The 26,592-nt window shown below is 40.2% G+C and overlaps 2 protein-coding genes across 2 annotated transcripts in view; both read left to right on the top strand.

Annotated features, from left to right (window-relative positions):
- The window catches only part of Topaz1 (testis and ovary specific TOPAZ 1), a 63,209-nt gene extending 44,237 nt beyond the window's left edge, over nt 1-18,972 (top strand). Inside the window, exons 12-20 of the mRNA XM_052725348.1 lie at nt 467-582; nt 4,004-4,070; nt 5,296-5,470; nt 6,358-6,458; nt 10,124-10,289; nt 10,983-11,147; nt 13,535-13,738; nt 15,680-15,863; nt 18,677-18,972. Of these exons, the coding sequence (XP_052581308.1) occupies nt 467-582; nt 4,004-4,070; nt 5,296-5,470; nt 6,358-6,458; nt 10,124-10,289; nt 10,983-11,147; nt 13,535-13,738; nt 15,680-15,863; nt 18,677-18,896 (1,398 nt within the window). The 3' untranslated portion in view covers nt 18,897-18,972. The remainder of the gene's footprint in view (nt 1-466; nt 583-4,003; nt 4,071-5,295; nt 5,471-6,357; nt 6,459-10,123; nt 10,290-10,982; nt 11,148-13,534; nt 13,739-15,679; nt 15,864-18,676) is intronic.
- Nucleotides 18,973-21,060: 2,088 nt separating this feature from the next.
- Nucleotides 21,061-26,592, top strand: part of Tcaim (T cell activation inhibitor, mitochondrial) — a 34,203-nt gene continuing 28,671 nt past the window's right edge. The window contains 4 exon segments of the mRNA XM_052725323.1: nt 21,061-21,194; nt 24,739-24,808; nt 26,237-26,289; nt 26,291-26,435. Of these exon segments, the coding sequence (XP_052581283.1) occupies nt 24,746-24,808; nt 26,237-26,289; nt 26,291-26,435 (261 nt within the window). The 5' untranslated portion in view covers nt 21,061-21,194; nt 24,739-24,745.

A 26,592-nucleotide genomic window follows, 5' to 3' on the forward strand; every position in this document is an offset into this window, starting at 1 on the left:
GACAGGAAATGAGGCATGTCAGAATTAAATATGTGACTGTGTGGACAGTCAGCTACCTACGTTGTTAATTTATTAAGTAAAGACCAGTTCTTCCATGGCAAGGGCTAGGGGTGAAGCTCAGGATAGACTTCTCAGAATTTACCATCAGGCATGAGACGTCAATACCAGAGCTACACTGGAACAGACAGTGCCAGATAAGAGTTATACAACAAAATAGTCTTGGAAAATGGGAAGAAAATTCAATTTTTATATTCAAAAATATTGTTCCCATGTTTGTTTTAAATTCTTAAGGTATCTTTCTGTGGTTCTCAAACACTTGAAGAAATTATGCTTCGAACTTTGCTAATAAGTTTTGATTCCCCTGTCCCCATGTTTTACTCCATCTGTCACTGTCTTGGTTATTTCTCACACATTGACTTACCAATTATTTCACATTTTACAAGAACAATTACTGTTTCTCCTACAGTTCATTGATGCTGGGATGGTGCCTGACTCAGAGCATTTGAACTATATTGTCAAGCTTTTGTACCAAACACAGGCATCCCAACAAGACATAGCTGCAGTTCTGGAAGCCAAATCCAGGTAAGATGGGAGCCTAATCAGGTCTGTATCTTGGTGGGGACCCAGAGAGGTGAAGGCAGAGCACTTTCCAATACTCCTATCTCAGGAGTGAGTTTGTCCCCTGTCACAAGCCCCTCTCCTGCCTCCGTCCACAGCTGACCTTTGTCGACCTCCACTTGGTTCCTCATTTAACCTCAGTGTCCACGAAGGGCAAAGGAGCTTCTCTTAGCTCATGTTTTACTGCATACTTAGTTGTACTTAATACACTTTAATGTGCATGCAAATTATTTTACCTGTTTTTTTCCTCCCTGGCTCACTTCCTGTTAGCTTGGTGCTCTCCCTTCTCCCTCATTCACTATGTCTACTCAGTTTATGAGGCCCCAACCACTTAATTACTCTCTGAGTATACTGCCATAGGACTGGGGTGTCCCTCCTTGGGAGAGCACTTGCCTGGCATGTACAGGGTCCTAGGTTCCATCTCTAGCCATGTAAAAAGCAAACAGCTGCTACTGCAATATATCTATATTGAGAAAAGGGAAAGCAAATTTTGTTGGGGTTGGAGAGATAGTAAAGTACTTGCCACATGAGTGTGAGGACTTGCATTCAATCTCTAGCATCCATATAAAAGCTGGTCATAGATACTTGTAATCCCAGTGCTGGGGAGACAAAGACAGGTAATCCCTGGGGTCAGCTGATCCCACTAGCTAGCCTTGCTTACTTAGTGAGTTCTGGGTTTAGTGAGAGACCTTATGTCAAAAACCAAGGTGGATTGTGCTGTGCCCTTGCTTGGCCTCAGGAATTTGAACATGACTGGGTGGTAAGAGAATGAAGAAAAGACAGACAGACAGAAATATCTTGGATCAGTGGTCTGGGCTCTTTGCTAGAGAAACCTCAGCATACCAGAAACTCAGCATATTTATTGTATAGTGTTCTTATATACATCTTAACAAGAAGGTAGGTTATTATACACAGATTAACAAGGAGGCAGGGTTTATGGTATACAGCTGGATCAAGGAGGCAGGGCTTAACTAATCTCAGTAGTAGCAGTCGCTGTAAGGAGAAGTCTTCAGGTGTAAACATCCAAGGGGAGAAAGCTATAGTAGACATTTTCTGCACACACTACCAACATCCACACATGGACAAGAAGGGAAGGTTTTGCCATTTCCCTCTGAACCTTGCCCTGAGGAAAAGGCTTTGCCATTCCTCCATGGGTCTGAGGCTGTGGGCTTCCTCTGCTCCCTAGCAGGACAGGGCCTGAGGAATAACACCTGAGGTTGACCTCTGCGCACCACCTCTCACCCCCCACACACAGTTGTTTAAAAGAAAAAGGCATAGACACAAATTGTAAATATCAGGAATGAAGGGGTCAGTGCAGATCCTCCCACCACTGAAAAAATTGCTGTGAATATCCAATGTGTATGAACTCAGCAATGAAGATGAAATGGAATGATTTCTAGATCTAAATAGTTGTATAAATTATAGGGAAAATCTAGTCCACAATTTAAAATCTTCTAAAAAAAAAAAAAAGGCATCCCAAGGGCCAGATAGTTTTTTCTTGAGAAGTATACTCATTTTTAAAAGATGAGACTGAGTGAATTTATACATAATTACAGAAAATAGAAAGGGAGAGAATAATATTTATTGGACTTTTTTTTCTTTTTGTGGTTGGTTTGTTTTGTTTGCACCCATATTTCATATGTAGTCAGTGCTAGACCTGAATTCGTAATCCTCCTACCTCTATCTCCTAATTGGTAGGATGTGCCACTATGCTTAGCTTATCAAGATTTTTGAGGTAGGTATTACCCTTATACAAAAAAACAAAATGGGCCCATCATGGTGGCACATACCTTTAATCCCATCACTCAGGAAGCAAAAGCAGATGGATCTCTGAGTTTGAGGCCAGAACTGTATAATGAGTTCCAGAACAGCCAAGGCTACATAGTGAGACCCTGTCTCAAAAAGTAAAAATTAAAAACTAAAGTGGATACAAGAAATCAAGAGATGCCACCAGGTGTGATGCCTCAAGACCTGTAACCAGGCACTTGGAAGACAAAGGCAGGGCAATCAGAAATTCAAGTCTGACATTGGCTGCATAGCAAGGTTGAGGTCAACCTGGGTTACATGAGACCCTGTCTACAAAAAACAGGAAAAGAAGAGCTGTTGATCCAGAGCAGTGCCTCGGTAGTGAAGAGCACTGGCTGTTCTTCCAAAAGATCCAGGTTTGATTCCCAGCACCCGAGTGTTGGCTCACAACCATCTGTAACTCCAGTTCTAGGGGATCTGATTCCCTCTTCTGGCCTCCAAGGGCACCAGACACTCACATGGTGCACATACATGTAGACAAACCATAAACACACATAAAATTTTTTAATTTTTAAGAGCTATAAGCCAGTATCTTTCATGATCTTAAATGTAAAAACCCTCAACAGATTAGAAATGAAGGACAATTCTTTATCTTTGTAAAGAGTGCTGTAACAAACCAACAGACATACTTGAATAAAGACCGAAGGTTTTTCTTCAAGATTGAAAGCAAAGCAAGACTATGCCCATACTTCTATCAAGATCATTTGCCCATACCGTCTAGCCAGTGTAATAAAAAGTGAAAATTAAAGGTGTACAGTTTGGAAGTAAAATAATGCCCTGTACTTATAGGTGACATGAGCTCCAACCCTGTGTGACAAAGAACCTACCAAAACAGCTCTAATGAATGAGTACAGCAAAGCTACAGAGTAAAGGCAGCCCACAGATCAGCCATGTTCCTATACAACAGCAGTGAACCTAGGACCAAAATCTCACGCAGCACTGTTGACAGTAGCTCAGAAAACTAAATGCTAGGTAAAAGGCTTACAGAACATGCTCGACTTGTATACTGGAAGCCATCACATGTTGAAAGAAATTAAATAAAGAAGCATACTATTTGTATTAATTGAGAGACTTAAAAAAGTTATCAATTCTCCTTAAATGCGTCTATTGGTTTAATTGAATTCTAAGCTATGATATTTATAGAGAGAAAAACCATTCATTCATTCTAGCTGGACATGGTGGTGAATATCTATAATACTATAGACTTTATTACTTAGATATTTTGTAATACTTGGAAGGCTAGAGCCAGAAAATCAGGAGCTGGGCAGGCAGGTTGGCTCGGCACTTGTCACCAGGCTTGACGAGCTGAGTTCAGTATCCAGAATGCACAGTCAAAGGAGGGACTGACCGTCACATGTGTGCTGTAGCATAGGCACACCTACATAAAATACACCCATAGATTAAGCATACAAAATAAATAAATGTGTTTTAAAAAGAATTCATCTGTAAGTAATGTTTAGGGTGTCTTCTATGCATTAGGTTTTCTCAGGTCTTGTGTATATTTAAACTATAGAACAGACAGGAACACTGGTGACTTAGGGGTGAAATACGCATAATCAACTCTCTTCTGTCATTGAAGGTTACGAGTGAGGCAACTGAAAAAGAACTGGAAGTGTGATTTAGACTCAGCCTTGAGTGAAGTGGAGGTATGACATTTATCTTCGAAGACATTGCTGGGCTCTAAAAACCAGTAACAAAGTATTTGAATAATTAGGAAGAGCTTTAGAAACATCACTGGTAGAGAAAATGCTAAGAGAAATCTAGTAGTTATATTTTTAAAGATTAATATTTTGAAAAGCAAACATCTGAATTTCTAGGGCTGTAGGCTGAAGATGGAGCTTGGCAGGAGATCATTTGCCTAGTGTTTGTAGAGCCCTGGGTTCTAAGGCCACTAACCTCCCCCGCCCCACATACATAGAAAGTAAATCTAGGGTTGTAAATTATTTTAAATTAATCCTGTTGGTAACTTCCATTTCAAAGTTAACTTGTATCAATCTAAAGCTTAGGAAATGTGTGGCTCTAGTGCAGTGTGGGTGGCTATGGGTCTGAACTGATAAGAGGCAGTGCACAGTGCCCTCTCCTGGCATTTGAAATGAGGAGGGAGGGATTAGAGAAATGGTTCAGTGGAACTCCACGTCAGGGCTCACAACTACCTGTAACTTACGCTCCATGGGACAGACCCTTCTTCAGACCTCCAAAGGCACCAGCATGCATGTGCGTATACCCACACATAGACATACACATAAAGGGGGGTCTTAAAGATGGCTCTACTCTTCATATCATCATGTGCCCTCTCGTTGTTGATGTAGTCTTGGTCAGCATGATGTAACCTTGAAAAAACTTTTGCACTGCCACAGAAAGCTTTTCTTAGTTTTGGCAGAAAATAGGAGACAGTGAGTTTACTGAAATTTCCTTTGTGGGCCCCAAATCTTAAATGACCAAATGATGGTAATAATGTGCTCCCTCTAAAAGCAGTAAAGGAAGCGACTGCTACAGAGATGCTCATGCACCTTGGTGACGGTGGTTCTCATGAAGTTCTGTCCTGTCAAGTCCCGAAGCATTTGAGTAACTGAATAGTTACAGCATGTTCAGTGCTGTCTGCAATTAACAGACTGTGCTATAGAAAGAAAAGAGGAACTTCAGTGTTGTGTTACGGAATGCTGCTTATCAGGTTTTCAGTTCGCAGACTTAGTTATACAGATTTCTGTATATCTTCAGGTGCCTATCTGATAGCATGTGCTTGCAGAGATGGTAGAATTTTTACTTTTTTTTTCCCCTCTTCCTCTTCCCCTCTCTCCCTCCCTTCCTTCCTTCCTGACTTCTTTCCTTCCTTCTTTCTTTCCTTCCTTCCACTTTTAACAATTTTAATAGACTTGTAAAGAACAAGGTGACTGGACCAAATTGGGAAACCTGTACATTAGCATAAAAATGGGCTGTGAAGAATTTGCAGATTTCCAGAGATTCTGTGCTTGTGTTGCTGAAACGCTCACAAAAGATAATAAAGAAGAAAGGCCAGGTGTTCCTTTTTGTGAATTTGCTGAAACAGGTAAAATGTTACTGTTTTGTTTTGAGAACTCTATGGTTCTTAAATGGAGGACAAGGCTCTTCTCATACAGAGGCTTAGCCAGTGTTGCAAAGTTCAGACAGCCTGAAATCTGTAGATTTTTCCATCTACCTATTAATGTTAGTTTATATTCATAAGGGCAAGAACTGGGTTTTAGTATCAAAGATTTCATAGAACATTAATGTATTTTCTTTTCATGTAGGTTAATAAAATTATTACAAGCGATATGGGAGCACCCAATTTTTTTTTATAACACTGATGTTTCTACTATCTACAAATCAAAAACTATTGTATAGCCTTTAAAAATACATTCTCTTGAGATAATATCTCACTATGCAGCCTGAATTGGCCTTACATTTGTAATCTTTCTACCCCTGCCTCCCAAGTGCTAGGATTACAGAAGTGAGCAACTAACTACATGGGGCTTGAGATGTTGAGATGTTGCTATTGTGGCCTCTATCAGGGAGTGACAAACTTTTTCTGTAAAAGGTCAGAGGGTAACTCTCATAGACTGTACATGCAACCCATATAGTTTCAGTTTTTAAACAATTCTTTCAAAATAAATCCACTATTGGGCTGAGCATGTTGGCACACACCTTTAATCTCAGCACCAGAAAGCAGAGGCAAGAGGATCTCTGTTGACTTCAACACCAGCCTGGTCTACAGAGTGAGTTTCAGGACAGTCAGGGCTGTAGAGAGACCCTGTCTCAAAAGACAAAACAACAACAACACAAACCCACTGTTATCTTTAAGGCTGAATTTAGCTTATGGGATAGTTTGCCAACACTAGGTCTTTGAAGTGATTTCAGTAATTCTGAGTCATCTTAAGTTACTGTCTCATTTCTTTCCATGTCTGCTTTATGTTTCAGTTAGCAAAGATCCACAGTTCAGTGAGGTGGATAAGACTTTGTTGGGGAGGATCGGAATAAGTGCTGTGTACTTCTATCACAGACTGCTGCTGTGGTCCAAGGTATTTCATTGTATGTTGGTTTGATTTAGTGCAGAGAATCTTAGTTTAAAAATTAGGAGCAGAATATGAAGTAATCCTTCAAATCAGAAATTTTCTAACAGTCACTTGAGGCACACAGAATGTTACCTTAGACTACTTAGTGAGTTCTCAGTTTTCACGTTTGTTTCCAAATGCTGAACAGGAGTGATGGGACACCAACTGCTTTTTCAGAATCTAATTATAGGCAATACATAGGAGGCTCTGCTAAAATATATTTATTTTAAGTTTTCAATTCATAATTTACTTTGACAACTACATAGTTGTCTTTATAATCCTGAAAGAGCTCAAAGTATCTTCCTTTTCTATTTATTTATTTATTCATTTATTTATTCATTCATTGAGACATAGTCTCTCTGTGTAGTCCTAGCTGTCCTGGAATTCGGTATGTAGACCAGGCTGATCTTGAACTCTGCCTCTGCCTCCTGAAGGCTGGGATAAAAGGTGTGTACCCCCATGCTCAGCCTCAAAACACCCTTCTTAAGATGAACCCAAGATGCTCATGATCATCAAAACTCTTTACAAATCACTCTCTTGAATACGCTGAGACATCATGTGCCACTGATGTTTAACTTTAACTGAGTCCATTATGCAGGTGGTCTGGTGACTCAAAACCATACTGTTCTGTTTTATTTCACTTATTTACTTGTATATGTGCATACATGTGTACATATATGTATACCATGGCATGCATTTGTAGTCAGAGGACAGTTTACAAAAATTGGTTCTCTTCTTCCATCATGTAATCCCTGGGATTGAACTCAGGTCATGAGGTCTGTCAGCAGTGCCTTTACCCATGGAGCTACTTCACCAGCCCTCAAAACTACACTGTATTTACATCCTTTAGATTTCCATGAGTGATCAATTGAATTGTAGACCCAATAAAGTCCACATAGAGGGCATGAAAATGTAATGCAAAGGGTAGAATTAACAAAATGCAACAATTAAGTATGATCACTATTAAATTAACTGTTAAAGTTACTCTGGTCATTCAGAATTGGATATCGGTGCAATAACATTTGAGTACATGTTCACTTGTATATGTGCGACATTCATGGACTAAAAGAAATTTTTACACCCAGACTGGTTGAACAGATAGTGTAGATTTCTAGATTAGTGCTCACTCTGTGGCAGGATGGTCCCTCTCTGCTATAGTGTCTCGTAGAAGGCCAGTCATAATGTTCATTTCTTGGACATGAGTGCCTGCACATTGGAGGACTGTAGAGCAAAAGTCTCTTTTTGACAATGTGCAGATTTAACTAAAAGTTTAGAGTATTCTGATTTATTTGGTTATTATTTCTTAGGTTATTAAGACCTTGGTGAATTTTTCTATCTTAACAAAAAATTTAATTGTTGCGCTCAGTGAGTTGATTTTTTTTTGTTTTGTTTTGTTTTTTGTTTTTCGAGACAGGGTTTCTCTGTAGCTTTGGAGCCTGTCCTGGACTAGCTCTGTAGACCAGGCTGGTCTCGAACTCACAGAGAATCCCCCTTCCTCAGCCTCCTGAGTGCTGTGACTTATAAGCATGCACACCATGCCCAATTAAAGCCTATTCCTTTTTAATATAAGGCAAAATTGTTGAAATTAAGCTAAAAATTATTCCTTGAAAGAAACATTTATTTATTCATATTAAAAGTATTTTCACAGCATTATAAAAATCTGATTGAAAAGAATACAGAATATTAAGGTTCTAAGACCCATGGGCCACATTGTGCCCACACCCTGTTTTGTATAGCCCACAAGCTCAGAATGTTTTTAACATTTCCTTAGTTTAAAAGGTTACTTATTTCTTTGTGTGGGTGTACATGTGTATACATATGTATATGCTTACCCATGCTGACACATGTAGAGGCATGGGTTGTTTTATTATTGTCCCTCCTTATATTTTGAGACAGGGTTTCTCAGTGAAGCTGGAGCTCTCCATTTCAGTTAGACCAACTTCTGGGATCCTCCTATACCTGCCTCCTCAGCAATTGGGGTTCTAAACTTGTGCTACCCTACCCAGCTTTCACACAGGTGCTGAGGATCGAGACATGCCTTATACTGCATGGCAAGCAAGCATTTACCAATTAAGCCATCTTCTCAGCCTTGCCTTTTATACACACAGTACGGGGGAACAAACTTGGGGCTTGTATACGGAAGGCAAGCACCTTACCATTGAGTTATACCTCTAACCCTTTATTTCTTGCATTTTTAAAATGTGTATGAGTATTTTGCCTGAGTGTATGTATGTGTACCATGTGCATGCCTGGTGCTATGGAGTCTAAAAAAGGGCACCAGATCCTTGGAACTGGAGTTATAGGTGGTTATGAGCCACCATATAGGTTCTGGGGGCTGAACAGGTCTTTTGTAAGAGCAGCCAGTGCTCGTAACCTCCAAGCCATCTCTCCAGCTGTGTGTGTTCGTTTGCTTTTATATTTTTAAAGAGCTGTGAGTTAAAAACAATAACCAAAAGAATTTCAGCCACCAAATGCAGCCTTCAAAGACTAAAAAGTAGTTATTATTGGGGCACTGAAGAGAGAGTTTAATGGTTAAGAACAGGTACTGCTCATACAAAAGACCCAAGTTCAGTTGCTAGCATCTAAATCAGGCAGCTCACAACCTCCTGTAACTCCAGCTACAGGGGACCTGACACCCTTTCCTGGCTTCCTCAGACATCTGCATCCATGTAACATGTAACCAAGAGATAGCTTAAAATGAAATGAACCTTTTTTTTTAATAAAGTATTTATTGGGCAGGAATGGTGGTGCACGCCTTTAATCCCAGCAGGCAGGCAGATCTCTGTGAGTTCGAGGTCAGCCTGACTTGCAAAGTGAGTTCCAGGACAGCCAGGATTGTTACACAAAGAAACCCTGTCTTGGAAAAAAAAATAAATAAATAAGTATTTCTTGTTCAGCTGCTTACAGGGAAAGTAGGCTGGCCCCTAGTTTAAAATAATAACTCATATCCAATTCTTATGTCCAAACCAATGATAATCTTCATGTAGAATCTGTCACGTAATTCATTTACTGAATAAAAAAATTAATTTTCAGCTAACAATTTTGGCTTTGTAGCATTTCATCTAATTTTGGTGACAAATTATTTTCATTTCCACCCATTCTCTTAGATCTCAGATTGGTAAACTTTAAAAGGAGTAAAAACATAATAATTTTCCATAGTAACACATGGAACCCTTGCCCAAACAATGAAATCTTTTTGGTTTAGTTTGGTTTGGTTTTTTGCTTGTTTTGTTGTTGTTGTTGTTGAAACGGGGCCTTGCTATAAAACCCAATCCAGCCTTAAACTATCAACAATCTTCTTGCCTCACCTTCCTAAGTGCTGGGCTCCTATAGGTGTGAGCCACATGCCCAGCTCCACACTTAATGCATAAAATGAGTCAAAGGAGAGGTGCTGACAGAGAGGTGCTTGTTAGTCAGCGAGGGGTGGTTAATGTGAGGCAAATTCTTGCTTTCCCCTTTCTACCTTTGTGACCAAACAGGAAAAGCTTAAGCAAAGTCTTGTTGCAATTTGACAACTGCTCGTCTAGCATAATAATTCAAACTGGTAACTGTCCTCTGCATATTGGCACTGACTTTGTGTCTCTCTGATACTATAAATCAATGATACTTAGTGTTCTTTATTTTTATTCCAGGGAAGGAAGGTCTTAGATACACTATATGAGCTAAAAATACATTTTACAAGTTTAAAAGGACTTACAGGACCTGAGAAAGTAGCACCAAGATGTCAAATTGTGAATGTTGCAGCAGAAATTTTTATCAAAAGCGGGAGCCTAGATGGTGCTCTTTGGGTACTGAGGGGTAAGTTCTGATATATGAATGCATAATAACCTGTTATTCTTCTTGTGAACACTATCTGTTTAATTACCTTAAGTTGATCTGAGTTGGAGGTGATAGCTTGGTCTAAACTTCAGTGAATATGTGGATAGGAAAAGTCACTATGGTATAAACTGATAGAACAAAGTGGCTTTATTTATTAAATTTTTTAAGATTTATTTATTTGTTATGTATATAGTGTTCTGCCTACATGTATGCCTGCAAGTCAGAAGAGGGCGCCAGATCTCATTACAGATAGTTGTGAGCCACCATGTGGTTGCTGGGAATTGAACTCAGGACCTCTGGAAGAACAACCAGTGTTCTTAACCTCTGAGCCATCTCTCCAGGCCATCAAAGTGGCTTTAACTTAGCCTTGGTTGGCAAAAGTTTGTTCTTGATGAGACCTAGTTGTCATAGAAACCCTGAGTCTGAACCTATTACAGTTACAGTCTGAAGATTAAAAAGTGTAATTAGGTATGTTAATCATTTGAAATATAACATGCCAAATTAAACCCAGGTAGTCCAGCTTCAGCCACTATGGGAAATCATGACCATGGCTTCATAGTCCCTGTTTTCATATGTCTAGGCAAAAGTGCCTTCAAACCAAGATATTTATTTCCCAATTGTGATTATCCTGAAAAGTGTTATTTTCATGGTGTGTTTGTGTTTTTCTTGGAGAATCGGAATGGATAATCAATACACCACTTTGGCCTTGTGATACAATGGATGTGCTTAATCGACATAATTTGCTCTGTACCATTGCACGTCAACTCCTGAGCAAGAATCTTTACAGACAAACATTTGAGGTTTTCCGGAATCTACCAGGCTTTCAGAATTCTCGAGGTATATTTTTTTAAAGTCTGTTTATTTTTATTTTTTATGTATGAGTGAGTGCCTACATATATATGTGTGTATCACATACATGCCTGATGCCTACAGAGGCTAGAAGAGGACATTGGCTCTCCCTAGAACTTAAGTCACAGCCAGTTTGTAAACAGCCTGATATGGGTGCTAGGAACTGAACCCAAGTCCTCTATAGGAACAGCAGGTACTCTTAACTGCTAAGCCATCTGTTGGTTTTAAATAATAAGCAGCACTGTTACCATTCAAGAAAGGTCAGGAGGCACGACAAAACCCAGTATCAGAGCTTTATTAGGAGGAGGAGGAGGGGTTGGGCAGAGACACAGAAGAGAGTGACCAGGCCTGTGAAAGATGTGTGCAGGGAGAGAGAGTGGGGGAGGAGAAAAGAGCAGAAGAGAGAGGAGTCTGTGGCTGGCTTTTTAAGGATTTCCCTGCACATGTGCATGTGGGCTTATGGAGCTATGCCATGCATGTGCTGGTTGCGTGACTGTGCTGCGCATATTTGCGCAATCAGGCAGTGCACTGATTACATAAGACATAAGACCCCTTGCTTAGCTACTGAACTGTGCATGTGTTGTCAGGCAGCTGGAGTGGCAGAATCCTAACACCATCTCTCCAGCACAACTGTAAGACGAATTGCTAAAAGGTCTTATTAATAAAAAACCCAGAGCCAGCTATTAGGGTGAAAACTGAAAGATCAGAGAAGCAGAAAGAAGCCAGCCATGTTCTTACTGCTAGGAAATCCTCAGCCAAAGAGAAAGCTACTTCCTGTATACTCACGCCTATATCCTGTGCCCTGCCATCTCACTTCCTCTCTCCACCCAGCTACATCACTTCCTGTTTGTGCCCAGCTCTATCACTTCCTATCTGTCTGTACAGACCTCCAGACCTCTATGGTTAACTAGTGCTGGGATTAAAGGCGTGTGCTCTGTTCCCAGTGTGGCCTTGAACTCACAGAGATCTGGATGAATCTCTGCCTCCCAATGGTAGGATTAAAGGCGTGTGCTACCACTGCCTGACTTCTATGTTTAATATAGTGGCTGGCTTTTCCCTCTGATCTCCAATAAGCTTTATTAGGGTGCACAAATAAAATATCACCACACACAACCTTCATTTTTTGCCAATCTGGTGCTTAGCAGCTAGTAAGAAACAATTCTCCACCTGTCTGGGTAGGATTTATATTCCAGTATTTTTTTAATGAAGTCATTTCTATAAAGGATGTTTTGTGTAAATTGATTCTATGGTTTTAAAGATGCTTCTCTGGGTTGCTGTCAGCAGCTCCTATCAGCATATCCTTGTTACTCATCCTTGCCTCTGTACATCATGAGCATGCGTCACATCCTAATTTATTCTATTTAGATAGTGAAGAGTACTTGTTAAGTATACATCTTAGTAATCTTGGAATAAATGTGTTCTCTTAAAGGTTAAAATTCAAGCTTTAAGATAAGAGGAGGGAGTCTATGAGCAGAATTCAGAGGATGATACAAAGGATGCAGAGGATGATTTAGGACCTTCCCCAGGTCTCACTGTCTCTTCTCAACCTTATTTTCCATTGATTCAGAAATGCTGTTTGTAGCTAGCATTGGTAGGAAGTGCCTTCCTCATAGTGATACTTTCTTTGCCACGCAGTATGCCTTTAATGTACAGTTGTGTTGATGATGAAACAACATTAGAGGTGGACAGTGTCTGCCAGATTCTGGAAATCCATAAATGACAAACTAAAGGAGTTTCCTTCTTTATGTGTAGAACAGAGTAAGGGGGTGACATAATAAGTTTGGTGTTCAGAATGATACTAAAAGGAAAAGGATTCATTTCCTGATAAGGCCTGGACCACATAAAGATCCTACAATGACGTGGACCTAGAGTGTAGGTCATCGACCCAGTTGAGTAAAAAGAATAACAGAGTTGGAAATCTCCAAGGTGACTTCTTTCCCCTAGAAGTTATTAATGGGATACCCATTAAAACATTTTTTTTTGGAGTGAACATTAGAAGCAAATATATTTGAGTCATGAAAGGCCGAGGTCTGAACTGTGCAAAAAGAGCCATGAAATTATTCAAGACTGCAGATTCAACCTCATATGGGGAACAAATGTGGAGAAGCTACTGCAACTTCTAAAGTCTTTGTCAAGCTTATTTTTACATTCTCCATTACAAAGGAAGTAACAGTTTTGCTTGTGCCAAAGGGTTTTCTGTTTCTAACTTGGAGAGTATGAAAGATGATTGTACTTCAGTGGGTCTGATTTCTGTAATGGGAAGCAAGGCTGGAGTTGTGGGGGAAGAAAGCTGAAGATTAATATCGGTCTTTATGTCATTGATTATTTTTCATTTTATTGAATCATTGCTTTGTTTTGTTTTTTCTTCATTTCAGAAACTGTGGAGGTTTCCCAGTATAGCCTTCTTTTTAATAAACTTCTAGATGCCTGTATAGAAAGTAACAGTCTTGTCATATCATCTTCTGTAGCGGAGTTCATGATTTCGAAAAGCATCCCTATTGACTTTTCCTTTCTCAGGAGACTAATCACTTCCTTAGGAAGGAGTTGTTTGTGGCTCAAAGCCAGGGCCCACTACAAAAGTAAGTTCCATTGTAATGTTTCAATTAATATGTTGGTTTTGATTATCTTCTAATCCAGGATCCATCTGTAATATTTAAAACTAGATTTTTAAATATGTAAAAATAATAGTACATATTCAGAGGCAGTGGTCTGATCTATGCTGACTTTTAAAATCTGTTTTTTTGTCCTTTGTTTACAAGTACCATATTTTTCTCTTAGCACGTTACCAATTCCAATAGAGGGCAAGCAAAGAAAATTGGAAACAGTTTGACATATCTTACAACACAGGAATAAATACATTGAGTAGATTGAAATTTAAATATTTGAGTGTCAGATATCCTTACTGCTCTACCTGAGCGAGACATGTTTTCAAACTCCCAGCTATGATCACCTTAGCAAGTGGTAACTTCTTTTCCCAGTGAAATGGGAAAATAATTAGGTTGCATTATAGGTAATAAGCATAAGTGTTTTGTTTTGGGGGGTTTAGGTTTTGATTTTTTTAAACGGTGTCTCATGTTTTATGCATGTGCATAAATACATAAACATAACGATAATTAAATAAAATTTAAATATTTAAATATTACTAGAACATCTTTGGATTATGTTTAGATATAGTTCTCAGAGATTAGCATTATCACCTACTTACACTGAATTACTTTCTTGAAGGAAAAAATATTTTAAACAAAATCAACGTACAGATTTAATTTGATTTTGATAAACTGTATATTGTAGACGAATTTCTAAACAGTCTTATTAAATAAGAAACACAGAGCCAAATACAGGGGTAATAGCCGAAGAGATCAGAGAAATAGCGACTAGCCTTAGCTTACCACCTCGCTGTCTGTCGCTTCCCCAGAGAGAGCTTCTTCCTGTCTAACCTGTGCTTTTATTGCCTTCCTGTTCTGCCTTCTCACTGGCTCTAAGCCCAGCCACATGACTTCCTCATCACTGCCTGTCTATACAGACCTCCAGGTCTCTATGGTTGGTACTTGAATTAAAGGTGTGTGTCACCACGCTTGGCTGTGTTTTTGACCACACAGAGATTCTGTCTGCCATGTGATCAGATTAAGGGCACATGCTACCACCACCTGACTTCTGCTTATGGCTGGCGATGACCTCTGATCTCCAGGCAAACTTTATTTATTAACATACAAATAAATTTCAGCACAAATAAAATATCACCACAGTATATAATATTGTCCATGTCCAATTGGGTATCCTCAGAGTGTTAACTATCATTTCTAATAAGCAGCCAAGCAGTTTAAAGTTAAGTCAAATCTGTTCTCTTGAAATGTGGAGTTGGGAATGTGGCGGCCATATACAGGATGGAGCTGCACTTCGTATCTTGTGCTCTGCGCTTGCCAGGCAGAGTAGGAACAGTAATAGCTACATGGTGTGATGGCACCTTGAAGTAAACTCAGACTGCCACCATAAGTATTAACAGCAAGTGGCACTCCCACATTATAGGCTGTGTTTTGTATTCAAGGTAGACAGTGACCATAAAAGTATAAAGTTGTTTGTAGACCAAATCCCATTAAAACCTAAGTAGCTGTTTGGTTAGGAATTTTTTCTTGTTTTTCTTTTGTTTGAGAGAATCTCACTATATATAGCATTGCCTCCAACTCACAGTCCTTCCGCTTCAGCCTCCGAAGTGCTGAGATTACAGGTGTACCGCCACACCTGGCTACTTATTAATTATTTTGAAATTATGTCATATATATTACTATGACTTGAAAAAAATGGGTATTTGTCACAGTAAAACTCAAAGGTTATTTTTCAGAGTTCTCATAAAGAGTAGTATCTAATGTACCAATATGTTTGCTATCATAAAAGGTGTAATAAATCTGCAAATGTAAAAAGTTACCCTGACCTGTAAGTAGCTGCCAAGCTGTGGATACTTAGAAGTCTTATGTCTTACCTATTGAGGTTTGGGGACGTGTGACCTGTTGTTTAATTTTCAGGTGCTCTTTCCCTGGGTTGCTACCCACCATTAGAGGAAAACTTATACCAGAAACTTCTACTGGTTCCCTCCTACTTATCCGAGATTGAAATGCTTTTAGCTATCGAAATATTTCTGGTGTCTAATGCTGGTAGTATTCAGAGCCCGGGAACTTCCACACAAGTGCTACAGATCGTTTTGAAAAGGTGAGTTAATAGAACTCCAGCTGCATTCTGAACATAGATGTGGCCCCCACACCTACTCTTTAATTCAGTACATGCATGTTATGTTTATTTATACTCTCTCTCTCTGATCGTTTTGAAAAGGTGAGTTAATAGAACTCCAGCTGCATTCTGAACATAGATGTGGCCCCAAACCTACTCTTTAATTCAGTACGTGCATGTTATGTTTATACTCTCTCTCTCATATATATATATATATATATATATATATATATATATATATATATATATATATATATATATATAAAATAAATTTGGCTAACATTTAGACTAAGAAAGAACAAGACCTACTTGAAGCTTAAAACCAAACAAGTTAAGGGGCTAGAGATGAACTTCAATGGTAAAGTGTATAGATGCATGAGAACCTTGAGTTTGATTCTTGACCAAAATAAAGGCCAAAGAAGTTAACACTCAGTAAGCAGATGTTAATACATGCCATATGATATAGATCTTCTTTAAGTACCAACCTTTCTTGTGTTAAAAAGTCTTTATCTAAAAATTTTAGCTATGAATCTTTTCTTTATCCCTTACAGATCCAGAATGACACAATCTGACATAAATACCATGTCAGTGTGGACACTTATACACCTTATCTCTGAGAAATTCTTCAGTTTTTCAGCTGTAGAATCTCAATAATTTTTAAATGTAAAGTTTAATATAAAACACATATTTTAGCCGGGCGGTGGTGGCACACGCCTTTAATCCCAGCACTCGGGAGGCAGAGGCAGGTGGATCTCTGTGAGTTCAAGGCCAGCCAGGTCTACAGAGCGAGATCCAGGAAAAGCGCAAAAAAGCTACACAGAGAAACCCTGTCTCGTAAAACCAAAAAACCCCACATATTTTAAAAATAAAAAGACTTTTTGAGAGCCAGCTTCCCCTAGAGTGAGTGATACAAGAGAGAGAAGGCTAGGAGAAAGCCAAGTACCTTTTGTGACTATCAGGCAAGGATTATGAAGGTCTGAGATTTTACCCATTTACAAGTTGGCCTGCCACAGGTCCATGCGTGCTAGCATAGGACACAAGACTCCTGTGTTAAAATGATGTTTTCTTGCTGTAGTACAGCAAACAGACAGATGGTCTGCTTATCAGCATGATTCACTCTCACCCTAAAGTCCTACTGATAGCCCACATGGACTCCTGAACATGTGCCAGGTTCCCTGACAGGAAGGCAAGCCCAAGCCTAAAGAACCCTGCTTTCCTGCAGGGAAATGCAAAGCCTGCTTTCCATTTTCTCTCTAGGAAGACACTGCCTAAAGCTGTCAGCAAGCTGTCTTTTGCTCCAGAAGGAGAAACTGTCTTTGTCTTTCAAGGTTCTTCACTATTTAAAGATGCTTGAAATTCAGAACAAGAAATAGTCAGCATCTCTAACAAAACTTCCCTAAATCCAGTTGACTCATGTTCAGTTGTTCCCTAACATCTCATACTCAGAACTGCTGAATCTGCTTTCTCAGTTTGTTACAGGAGTCATTTGGTATAGCCTCCATTTTATTTGTTTGTTTCTTTGAGACACGGTTTCAATGTAGACCAGGCTGGCCTTGAACTCACAGAGATCTGCCTGCCTCTGCCTCCCAAGTGTTGGGATCAAAGGCGTGCGCCACCACCGCCCGGCTGTACAGCCCTTGTTTAACAAGAGGAAATCATTTTACTTGCACTTTCTAAAAAACCCATTGAAACTAGCCTTTGTTCTTACAGCTCTGTTTTTAGTAGGGGTTGGGTTTCCTTCATTTGACACTGTACACTGTGTAGCATGAGGTGTCTAGGTTTTATCTTAAAAGAATTTGATTTTCTTCTTGAATCCCATTTCCCACACATACAGCCTCTGTATTCATTGTCGAATGTGAGGGTAGTTGTTGTCCTAGTCCATGACCAGTGACATACCTAGGTCTTTGGTCTTATGAAGATCAATATGTTTTTTTCTTGCTGGTGTCCTGAGCCCTGCCTTAGGGTGCTAACCTGTATGAAATTTTGTTCATTTTTAAACATTGAGAATATGCCACCTATTCAGTTTTTCATTCTATCAGACTTTAAAGTGCCTCATTTAATTTAGGAGGTCCCAGAAGGCACTTGGATACCCCTTCCTCTTTTGAAGTGCAAGCCTTATTTAGGTCATCCAGTGGCCCACACTGGTGTTAATTTAGGTAGAACCGTTCTCAGAACTCAATGCTCACTGACTTCCAAGGTTCCAAGAGCAAGAAACAAGAAGCAAGAAAAACATGATGTCTCATATTTTAAATACTTTTAATGATTTCCTTTCTCCAGAAGAAAAGCTACCATAAAGAATTTTATGTCAGTAAACATAATCACAGTTGATGGAAGATAGAGCTTGAAAAAAATTATAATACTTAATGAAGTACCCAAGTCAGGACCAAAGAAAACCAAACAGCTCTTCAGTTTGTTACTAAATGTTAGCTGCACATTAAGTACTTGCTTGAAGCTAGAAATAACTAGCACCAAGTGAAAACTAATGTGGTTATTAATTATTTAAGATGTATTGCACTTAATACTAACTTATACAGCTTATTATTTATAGTTATTAACTTTGTAAATGCAAATATATAGGTAACTAGCTGTGCTGTAGATCAGTGTTTCTCAAACACCCATTGCTACTGGGTCCTAATATAAAATGCCTCTTATACTGCAAGTCATGGTCCAAAAAGCTTAAGAGTCACTACTAAAAGATGCAATGGTAGTTTGGAGCCAATAAACACAAATGACTTGCCTACAGAAACCACACCGTTTCTTTTGAGAATTTCTGCTTTTGTGTTCATTTTACCCAGATGTGAAGAAAACAGATCTCGAAGCAAGGATGACTATCAGGCTGCAGTAGAAAGATTGATCATGGCTGCTCGTATATCAGACCCCAAGCTTTTCATTAAGCACATGACTGTCAACATTAACAAGGAGCAGGTGTACAGTTTGGAGCACTGTTCTGCCCTGAAATGGCTGAAAGAGAATATGAAGTGGGCTGGAAAGGTCTGGCTTTTCACTAACCATTAGTTAATAAACGTGTTGTTGTTGGGTTTTTTTTTTAAGTTTAAGTAATCATTGTTGAAAATAAAAGACAATAAAAATAGCTCTCATTGTATTCAGCATTTGTATCTTATTGACTCTAGAAGTTATCAAATAGCTTTCAAGCAATAAAAAAGTTTCATTTGCTTGCAATGGTTTTATTAACAATAAAAAGTGATTTTTAAAAATTTTTTTTACTTAAATTTAGAAGGACCTAAGTATGGTAATTCTTTTTAATAATGTAATTCAAAGAGTGAAAAGCCCATACACTGCATGCTGTGTATGTACCCACAGGGTACTCAGTGTGGTGATTAAGAATCATCAAACACAAGCCGGGCGGTGGTGGCGCACGCCTTTAATCTCAGCACTCGGGAGGCAGAGCCAGGTGGATCTCTGTGAGTTCGAGGCCAGCCTGGACTACCAAGTGAGTTCCAGGAAAGGCGCAAAGCTACACAGAGAAACCCTGTCTCGAAAAACCAAAAAAAAAAAAAAAAAAAAAAGAATCATCAAACACTATAAATGACTTTGCCATAGTCAGGGTTACTACTGCTGGAATGAAACGCCATGACCAAAGGCAACTTGGGGATAAAAGGTTTATTTGGCTTACACTTCCAGATCATAGTCCGTCATTGACGGAAGTGTCAAGGTAGGAACTCAAACAGGGCAGGAACCTGGAGGCAGCAGCTGATACAGAGGCCATGGAGGGGTGCTGCTTACTGGCTTGCTCCCCACGGCTTGCTCAGCCTTTCTTGCAGAACCCAGGACCACCTGCCCAGGGTTGGCCACACCCACAATGGACTGGGCCTTCCCCCATCAATCACTAATTAAAAAAATGCCTTAAAGCTAGCTCTTATGGAGGCATTTTCTCAATTGAGGTTCTCTTCTCTCTTATGATTCTAGTATGTGTCAAGTTGACATAAAACTAACCAACACAAATTTAAAACACTAAAATTCAGAGCATTATACCAACGGTTAAAATTACCCTCAACAATTTCCTTCTAGTGTCTCTGATTATTATTGTGTGTATGATAGGGGAGGGTGCACACCTGCCACATCCATGTGGAAGTTGCAAGACAGCTTTTTGGAATCTGTTCTTTCCTTCCACCTTTATCTGGTGATCAAACCGAGGTAGTCAAGCTTGTGGATCTGACAGCAGACACCTTTATCTGCTGAGTGACCTAACCTGCACAGCATTGTAGGATTTTTGACAATGTGTAACTGATGTGTGTTAAGTTAGTTTTGCTAAAGAAAATATTAATACGCCAAAAGTTAAATATCTAACAAGCATTTTCCCAAAGCACTAGGAAGTCATCTTCAGTATCTGTAGCCTATTCTCTTTGGTGAAATCCTCATTCTTAATACTGTAAGCCACAAATTCAAGTCTTTAAGAAAAAAAAAAACCTGAATAGGGTAATAAAAGGACAAGTGGTGAGCTGGGGGGACAAAGTATTTAAAGGAGTTCTCAAAATAGGTAAAGTCAGCACCCTTAAGAGTAGGAAAATTAAGTCCTAGCACTCTCAAGCTTGAGTGAAGTGTCTGGCACACTGCCGCAGTCACGAGGTGAGTGCAACGAGGGAATTCGCGTGGGCAATTACAAACCACGCTCCTATGGACAACCTAGAGACTGGGGCTGCAGCAATGCGGGAGAGCAAAGATTCACCCAAGAGAAGAGACAGGACTGGGCTTGCTGGAAAAACGCAGGCTTTTTGCCTGTCAACGGAGCTAAGAGGTAGCATTTGCGAAAAGAGCAGTTACTGTTCTATCTTGCAGTTCTGGAGATCAAAGTTACAAGTGTGACATAAAAAAGAAAGTCCATGCTGACTGAGAACTATTTACATTTAAAAATAGCCTAGTAGCGAGGTGTGGTGGCTGAGGCAGGAGAATCGCTGCAAGTTCAAGGCCAGCGTGGGATAGAGTGGGAGACACTGTCTCAAATGATAATGAGTAAATCCAGATAAATGCTTGAGGCAAAGTCAAGTAGGAAATGTAAGCCAGACAGGAACAGGATGCTTCAAACTCAGCTGCATCTGAGGCTCAGACCAGTACTGCCAACGGCTGCTCAGCCAGGACGTGCGTCAGCAGAGCGCTCTGCGCAACCCCTCCCTCCCCCCAACCAGGGCGCTGCGCATGCGCGCATTCGCCCCGCCCCCTGCCCCCGGCTCCTCCTCTACCTTTGCTCTTTCATCCCCACCTACCCGCCAATCATCTTTCGCCCTCAGACATAGTTGGCGCAGGATCGCAGGCTGTGCCTCCCGAAGCTCCCTTCGGAACCCCGCACGTAGCGGGGTAAGGACACGGACTAATGCTGCTTTGAAGCGGGGAGGGAGGGAGGCCAGCGACAGCCGAACTCCTGGCTGAGAGCCGCTGGCCGGCCAGCCGTGCACAGGCGTGCAAGGAGGAAGGCCGGTCCGTCGTAGCCAATGAGCGTGGGTTCTGCGGGCTCAGGGTGACCCGGGCTCCAGCCGGGGACCCAGGCCTGTGCCCGTCTGAGGCGTAGGCGAGGCCTCCAGGTGCGAGCTGGGTTCAGGCTACTGAGAGAGCCTTGGGGTTGGTGGGGCCCAGGGAGGAGCTACACCCCAAGTTTTGGGCCAACTTGCAGGCCCACCAGTTCACCCCTAGACCTGTAATCAGAATTTTGGCTAAGTAGACTCCCCGAGGGAAGGTAGAAAGTGTGTCCTTGAGGAGGTGCACGACACCACTGAAGAGCGTAGTGACTTTGCTAATTCATTCAAGAAGTCTACGGAATGTGTGTGGGAATGGACTTTGAGAGTATAGGATAATGGTGAAAAGAAACTGGGTCACGCAGGAGTCTATCAGTATACGACTACTGGAGATTCCAGGTTTAATATGGAGCTCATAGAGTTTTTTTAAAAAGTGTCTGAAGTTTGGTTGGCTGGCTGGCTGGGTGGCTGAAGCATTTATCTAATGATGGCCTACTGAAAAGGAACTGGAGATGCCTGAGCCCTTTTTGCTTAGTGTTGATGAAGGGATTTTAAGCTCAGGGAAACTGGAATGCTAGAGTGGGTGCACTGTGAAAAACCTACACCTCCATAATGGGAAGGCCCAAAAGACATGCCCTATTCCCAATCCTATAGGATGCAAATGTTTTGAGAGGCAACCGCAGATTTGAAGAGCTTTGTCGTAACACTTTTTCTTGTGCCAAATCTTAGGGTTGGAGACTGACACTCAACTGGATGAATTAAATTCAGTGGGTTTAATTGGACCCTGGAGTAGCACCAAGGCCTGTATATAGGTGAGACTGGGCCAGAAGTGCCTGTATCCTTCTTGAAATGAAGTGTTTCCAACTGTAGTATTTTTTCCTGTGCCTTTAACCGTCAAGAACCAATTATGATTTAAATCTCCAGCAAGAGATATAAAAAAGGAAGCTAAGCCGGGCGGTGGTGGCGCACGCCTTTAATCCCAGCACTCGGGAGGCAGAGGCAGGCAGATCTCTGTGAGTTCGAGGCCAGCCCGGGCTACCAAGTGAGTCCCAGGAAAGGCGCAAAGCTACACAGAGAAACCCTGTCTCGAAAAACCAAAAAAAAAAAAAAAAAAAAAAAAAAAAAAAAAAAAAGGAAGCTAAAAAACTTGTCATCTATCAATTTATCTAATACTGTTTCCTCATTTTGCTCTTCTTGTTTACTTTTTACCTTACTCTTAAGTGGGAAACCTAAAAGCAATGGGAAAAAAATGTGTGGTCTGTGGGTGAGAGGGTGCATACTTTTAATTCCAGTGCTCCAGAGGCAAAAGTAGTAGGATCTCTGTGAGTTGGATGCTAGCCTGGTCTACATAGTGAGCTCCAGGCCAGCCAAGTCTACATAGTGAGATCCTGTTTCCAAAAACAAAAAGATAAGAAAGAAATGCATGGTTTTATCACTACTTGAGACAACAAATTTCTTCTAAAACCTCACAAGATAGTTGCACTCTACTAAAGTGAGAGTAGTGTGAAGTTAACTTAGTTTAAATTACTTTCAAATACAAATTGTGCCAAGAAGCCAAAGCTCAATCTTGGGAGGCCTTTATTTGATAATTTCTGTACTTGTCAAAAATAATGGCCAGAGGCAGTTGGATCTGCATAGCAAGTTCCACAGAGCTACATAGAGAGTTGCAGACCTTGAGGGAGGAAGGGGAAGGAATGGAACAGAAGGTAATATCGGCATTAAGTAAATTCAAATACTCATTGATACTAGTTTGTAAATGAATTTTATCCTTCTACATCTGCCTTCTGTCCACATAGTAGACCACTTCCTTGGGACAGGCCTTTCCAGGTGTCCTGCTGCTGCAGGTGCAGCCCCAGGAAGTCTCCATTACTCTGCAAATCTGAGTCATTGTATTTGCTGTTTTGTTTTATGGTTGTTTGCTTGTGTGTGCCCCACTTCTCTGCCCCTTCTTCCTACACTGTCAGTTTAGTGAAAGTAATTGTCTTAATGCTTTTTTCAGTGCTTTACCCTGGGCCTAACACAGTATTGAGTAAATATCTATTGGTGAACTGGTGAATTAAGGAATCAGAATGCAGCTGGGCAGTGGTGGCACACGCCTTTAATCCCAGCACCCGGGAGGCAGAGGCAGGGGGATCTCTGTGAGTTCAAGGCCAGCCTGGTCTACAGACAACTTCCAGGACAGGCACCAAAGCTACACAGAGAAACCCTGTCTCGAAGAAAAAAAAAAAAAAGGAATCAGAATGCTGATTAGACAGTGAGTGAGTTTCTTTAGTCGCTCTGTAGCATGCCTGAGGTTTTCTCTGAATGGATGGGGGATATTGACAGGAGTCCTGAGAATTGGTCTGAAGACAGAACTCTTTGGCTGATGTAGCTACGCTCAGCTTTTGGAGCTAGTGTCACTAGCATAGCGCAGCGCCCATCCCATGTTCTGGAACGGTATGCCTTTGATCCTCTGTGTCTCGGTCTGCAGCCGTGGAAGAGACAGTCCCTTGCTGCTGACTGTACAGACTGAGTTCTTAAAGAGATTTTACTTAGTTGAAGCTGAGATCTTGATTTACATTGCAGAAAAAGAATTTCAGGATAAGACAGTATGAAGACATGTTAGAGTTTATTTATTTATTTATTTATTTTGGTTTTTCAAGACAGGGTTTCTCTGTATAGCTTTGCACCTTTCCTGGATCTCGCTCTGTAGACCAGGCTGGCCTCGAACTCACAGAGATACACCTGCCTCTGCCTCCCGAGTGCTGGGATTAAAGGCGTGCACCACCACCGCCCGCAGGTTAAGAGTTTATTAAGAAAAGGTTTTCATATAGATTTAAAGGTGTAACAGAAAACTTATTTCTCCCCACAAAGGTAATAATAATAGGAAGTTCATATTATATATCAAATATGAATAACTATGGCCTGGGTAGATGGATTCAGTGTTTTCCCTGAGCAATATATTCTAATGTAGAAGCAGTTACATGAGCTTTTAGTCACAGAACAAAAGAAAGTCATAATAGCTGGTGGCACTATCTGAGAAGGTTATAGGATCTTTAGGAGGTGGTGCCTTGTTGGAAGAAGTACATCACGAGCAGCAGCCATGAGGTTATAGTCCACCCCACTTCCGGTTTCTGATTCCTCCTGGTACCGTGTCTAACCAGCTGATGGACTGGACCCCTCCTGGAACTAAGCCGAAACAAACTTTCTCCTTTATGCTGCTTTTGTCAGAGAGTTTCATCACAGCAACAGAAAAATAACTAAGACACCTCACACATGTAGTTTATACATATTTGATTAGGTTAATACTTAAGCACTTCACTTTGAGGATAGTAACATAATGGTAATACCTCAAACTTAATCTTAAATTTCACCTGTTCAGTTCTTCTGTTTGCTTGTTAATCTGTTAGGCAATTAATGGATGCTTGGAAGTTGGCGTGCATATTCAGAAATGTTTTGCCACCTGAAGCCTTTGAAGAGGTAAGCTCCCTGGCCCACTCTTGGTTTGTTTAGGGGAAGATCTGTTATGTATTGAGCTAATTTCAACTTGTTTTTAGATCCCAAAACTGTTTCATTTTATGGTTTTAGGCAGAAACAACAACAACAAAAAAGAAAAAGAGAAAATTCATATGAGCAGCCAAATTGTCTAAGGCTCCATTCAAAGCAGGAGATAATAGATCCTAACAGAATAGTTCTATATGAAAGATTAAGAGGAAAAAGCAGATTAAACCACCCCCGGCACAGTATTATATTCCCTAACTATAGAGCACATAGTTTGATGTTTTAGAGTTTAAAAGAGAATGACTATAATAAGAATACAGATTCCTCTTGGTGCATAGTAGATATGCAGCAATTATATAAATAAGTACAACTTGGATAGGTGGAAGTTTGTGGCACAGTGGAAGTGTGGGGGCTTGGAAATGAGGTAAAAAGAGAAGAATAAGGAATATCATTGGGGCTTGGCTGAGGGTTCTATGGAAGACTTTAGACAAAGTCTCATAGCCCAGGCTGGCCTCAAATTCATTATGTAGCCATAGCTAATTCTTGATTTCCTGATCCTCCCTCTTCCATCCCACTGGAATTACAGACTTCTGTTACCACACTCAACTTAGTTTCTATAACAAGTATTTGAGAGTGAGTTGTAAGGATTGATTAAGAAATAATTACTGATGCTTTTAAATATAAGACTCAGAAATTAATCTTACCATTTAGAAAGCTATCATGTGGAAGCTGTCAAAAGTGTTGTAAGGAGTACAGTGACATGCAGCATGGTATGGGAAAAGTTGACTGGTAGCAGAGGAAGTCTGGGATCTCTATCATTTTAACAGTGCAAAACATTTCCAAAGACTCTGCATACCTGGTAGGTTACAAAGCGTGCCCAATTGTTATTATTATTATTTTAGAATAATTAGAATGGAAAATGTAAATTGCAATATTCAAAAATAGGTACTGTGGAATTGCTTCCCAAGAATTATAAATCATTTCCTTTGTGCTCAAAAATGTAGTATTATTTTCATTGAGTAAAATAAAAAGTACTTTAAGAACATTCTAGACAGTTTGGGACACAATTTAAGAATGAGAATGTCAAGTTGTCTGACTAGAATGTGTTTCCACTCTGGTAATGAGGAAACGAAACTAAAGGACATCTTCCTCTCTGTACTGAGATCCTCAGGATATTCTCCATTACACAGGAATAAACACTTTGGTGAAAATTAAGGAAAACAAAACAGAATTTCAAGGAGAAAAATGTCGTCTGCAGTGAAGCCAGCTCCATGAAGGGGAAATTATCACTTACTGCTGCTCATTCTGCATTAGAGGAACTTACAGCCACTATTTAGAAACCAGACAAACTGCAGCAAATCAGTTTCTATATTGTTGCTCTGGGTTTTCTCTGCTTGGTACTTTTAGGTTGGCTGTCAACTGCATGGTAGATGCGTGCTTGTCCCAGAGAATAATCCCTGTGTCTGACAGGTTCTGCCTGAAGAAGATCCTCCCTCATTGGCTTCAGTACTCTCGAGCTCTATCAGGAGCAGAAGCCATCAATGCCTTGAGGCCTTTCTACTTTGCAGTTCATCCCGATTTCTTTGGACAGCACCCCAGGGAAAGGGTAAACACTTATTTTTTAACTTGATGTCTATATTTCTAGTTGATTTACCTTTGAGCCAATATAATGCAGAAAGTTCTCTAAGTTTGGATTTTTCTATCATGGTAATGCTTGACATAGAAGCAATACTAACTTGAAAAATAATAAAGTTTCAAATTAA

Source organism: Peromyscus californicus, unplaced genomic scaffold (genome assembly GCF_007827085.1).
Source record: "Peromyscus californicus insignis strain IS unplaced genomic scaffold, ASM782708v3 Scaffold_11__1_contigs__length_118956290, whole genome shotgun sequence".
NCBI lineage: Eukaryota > Metazoa > Chordata > Mammalia > Rodentia > Cricetidae > Peromyscus > Peromyscus californicus.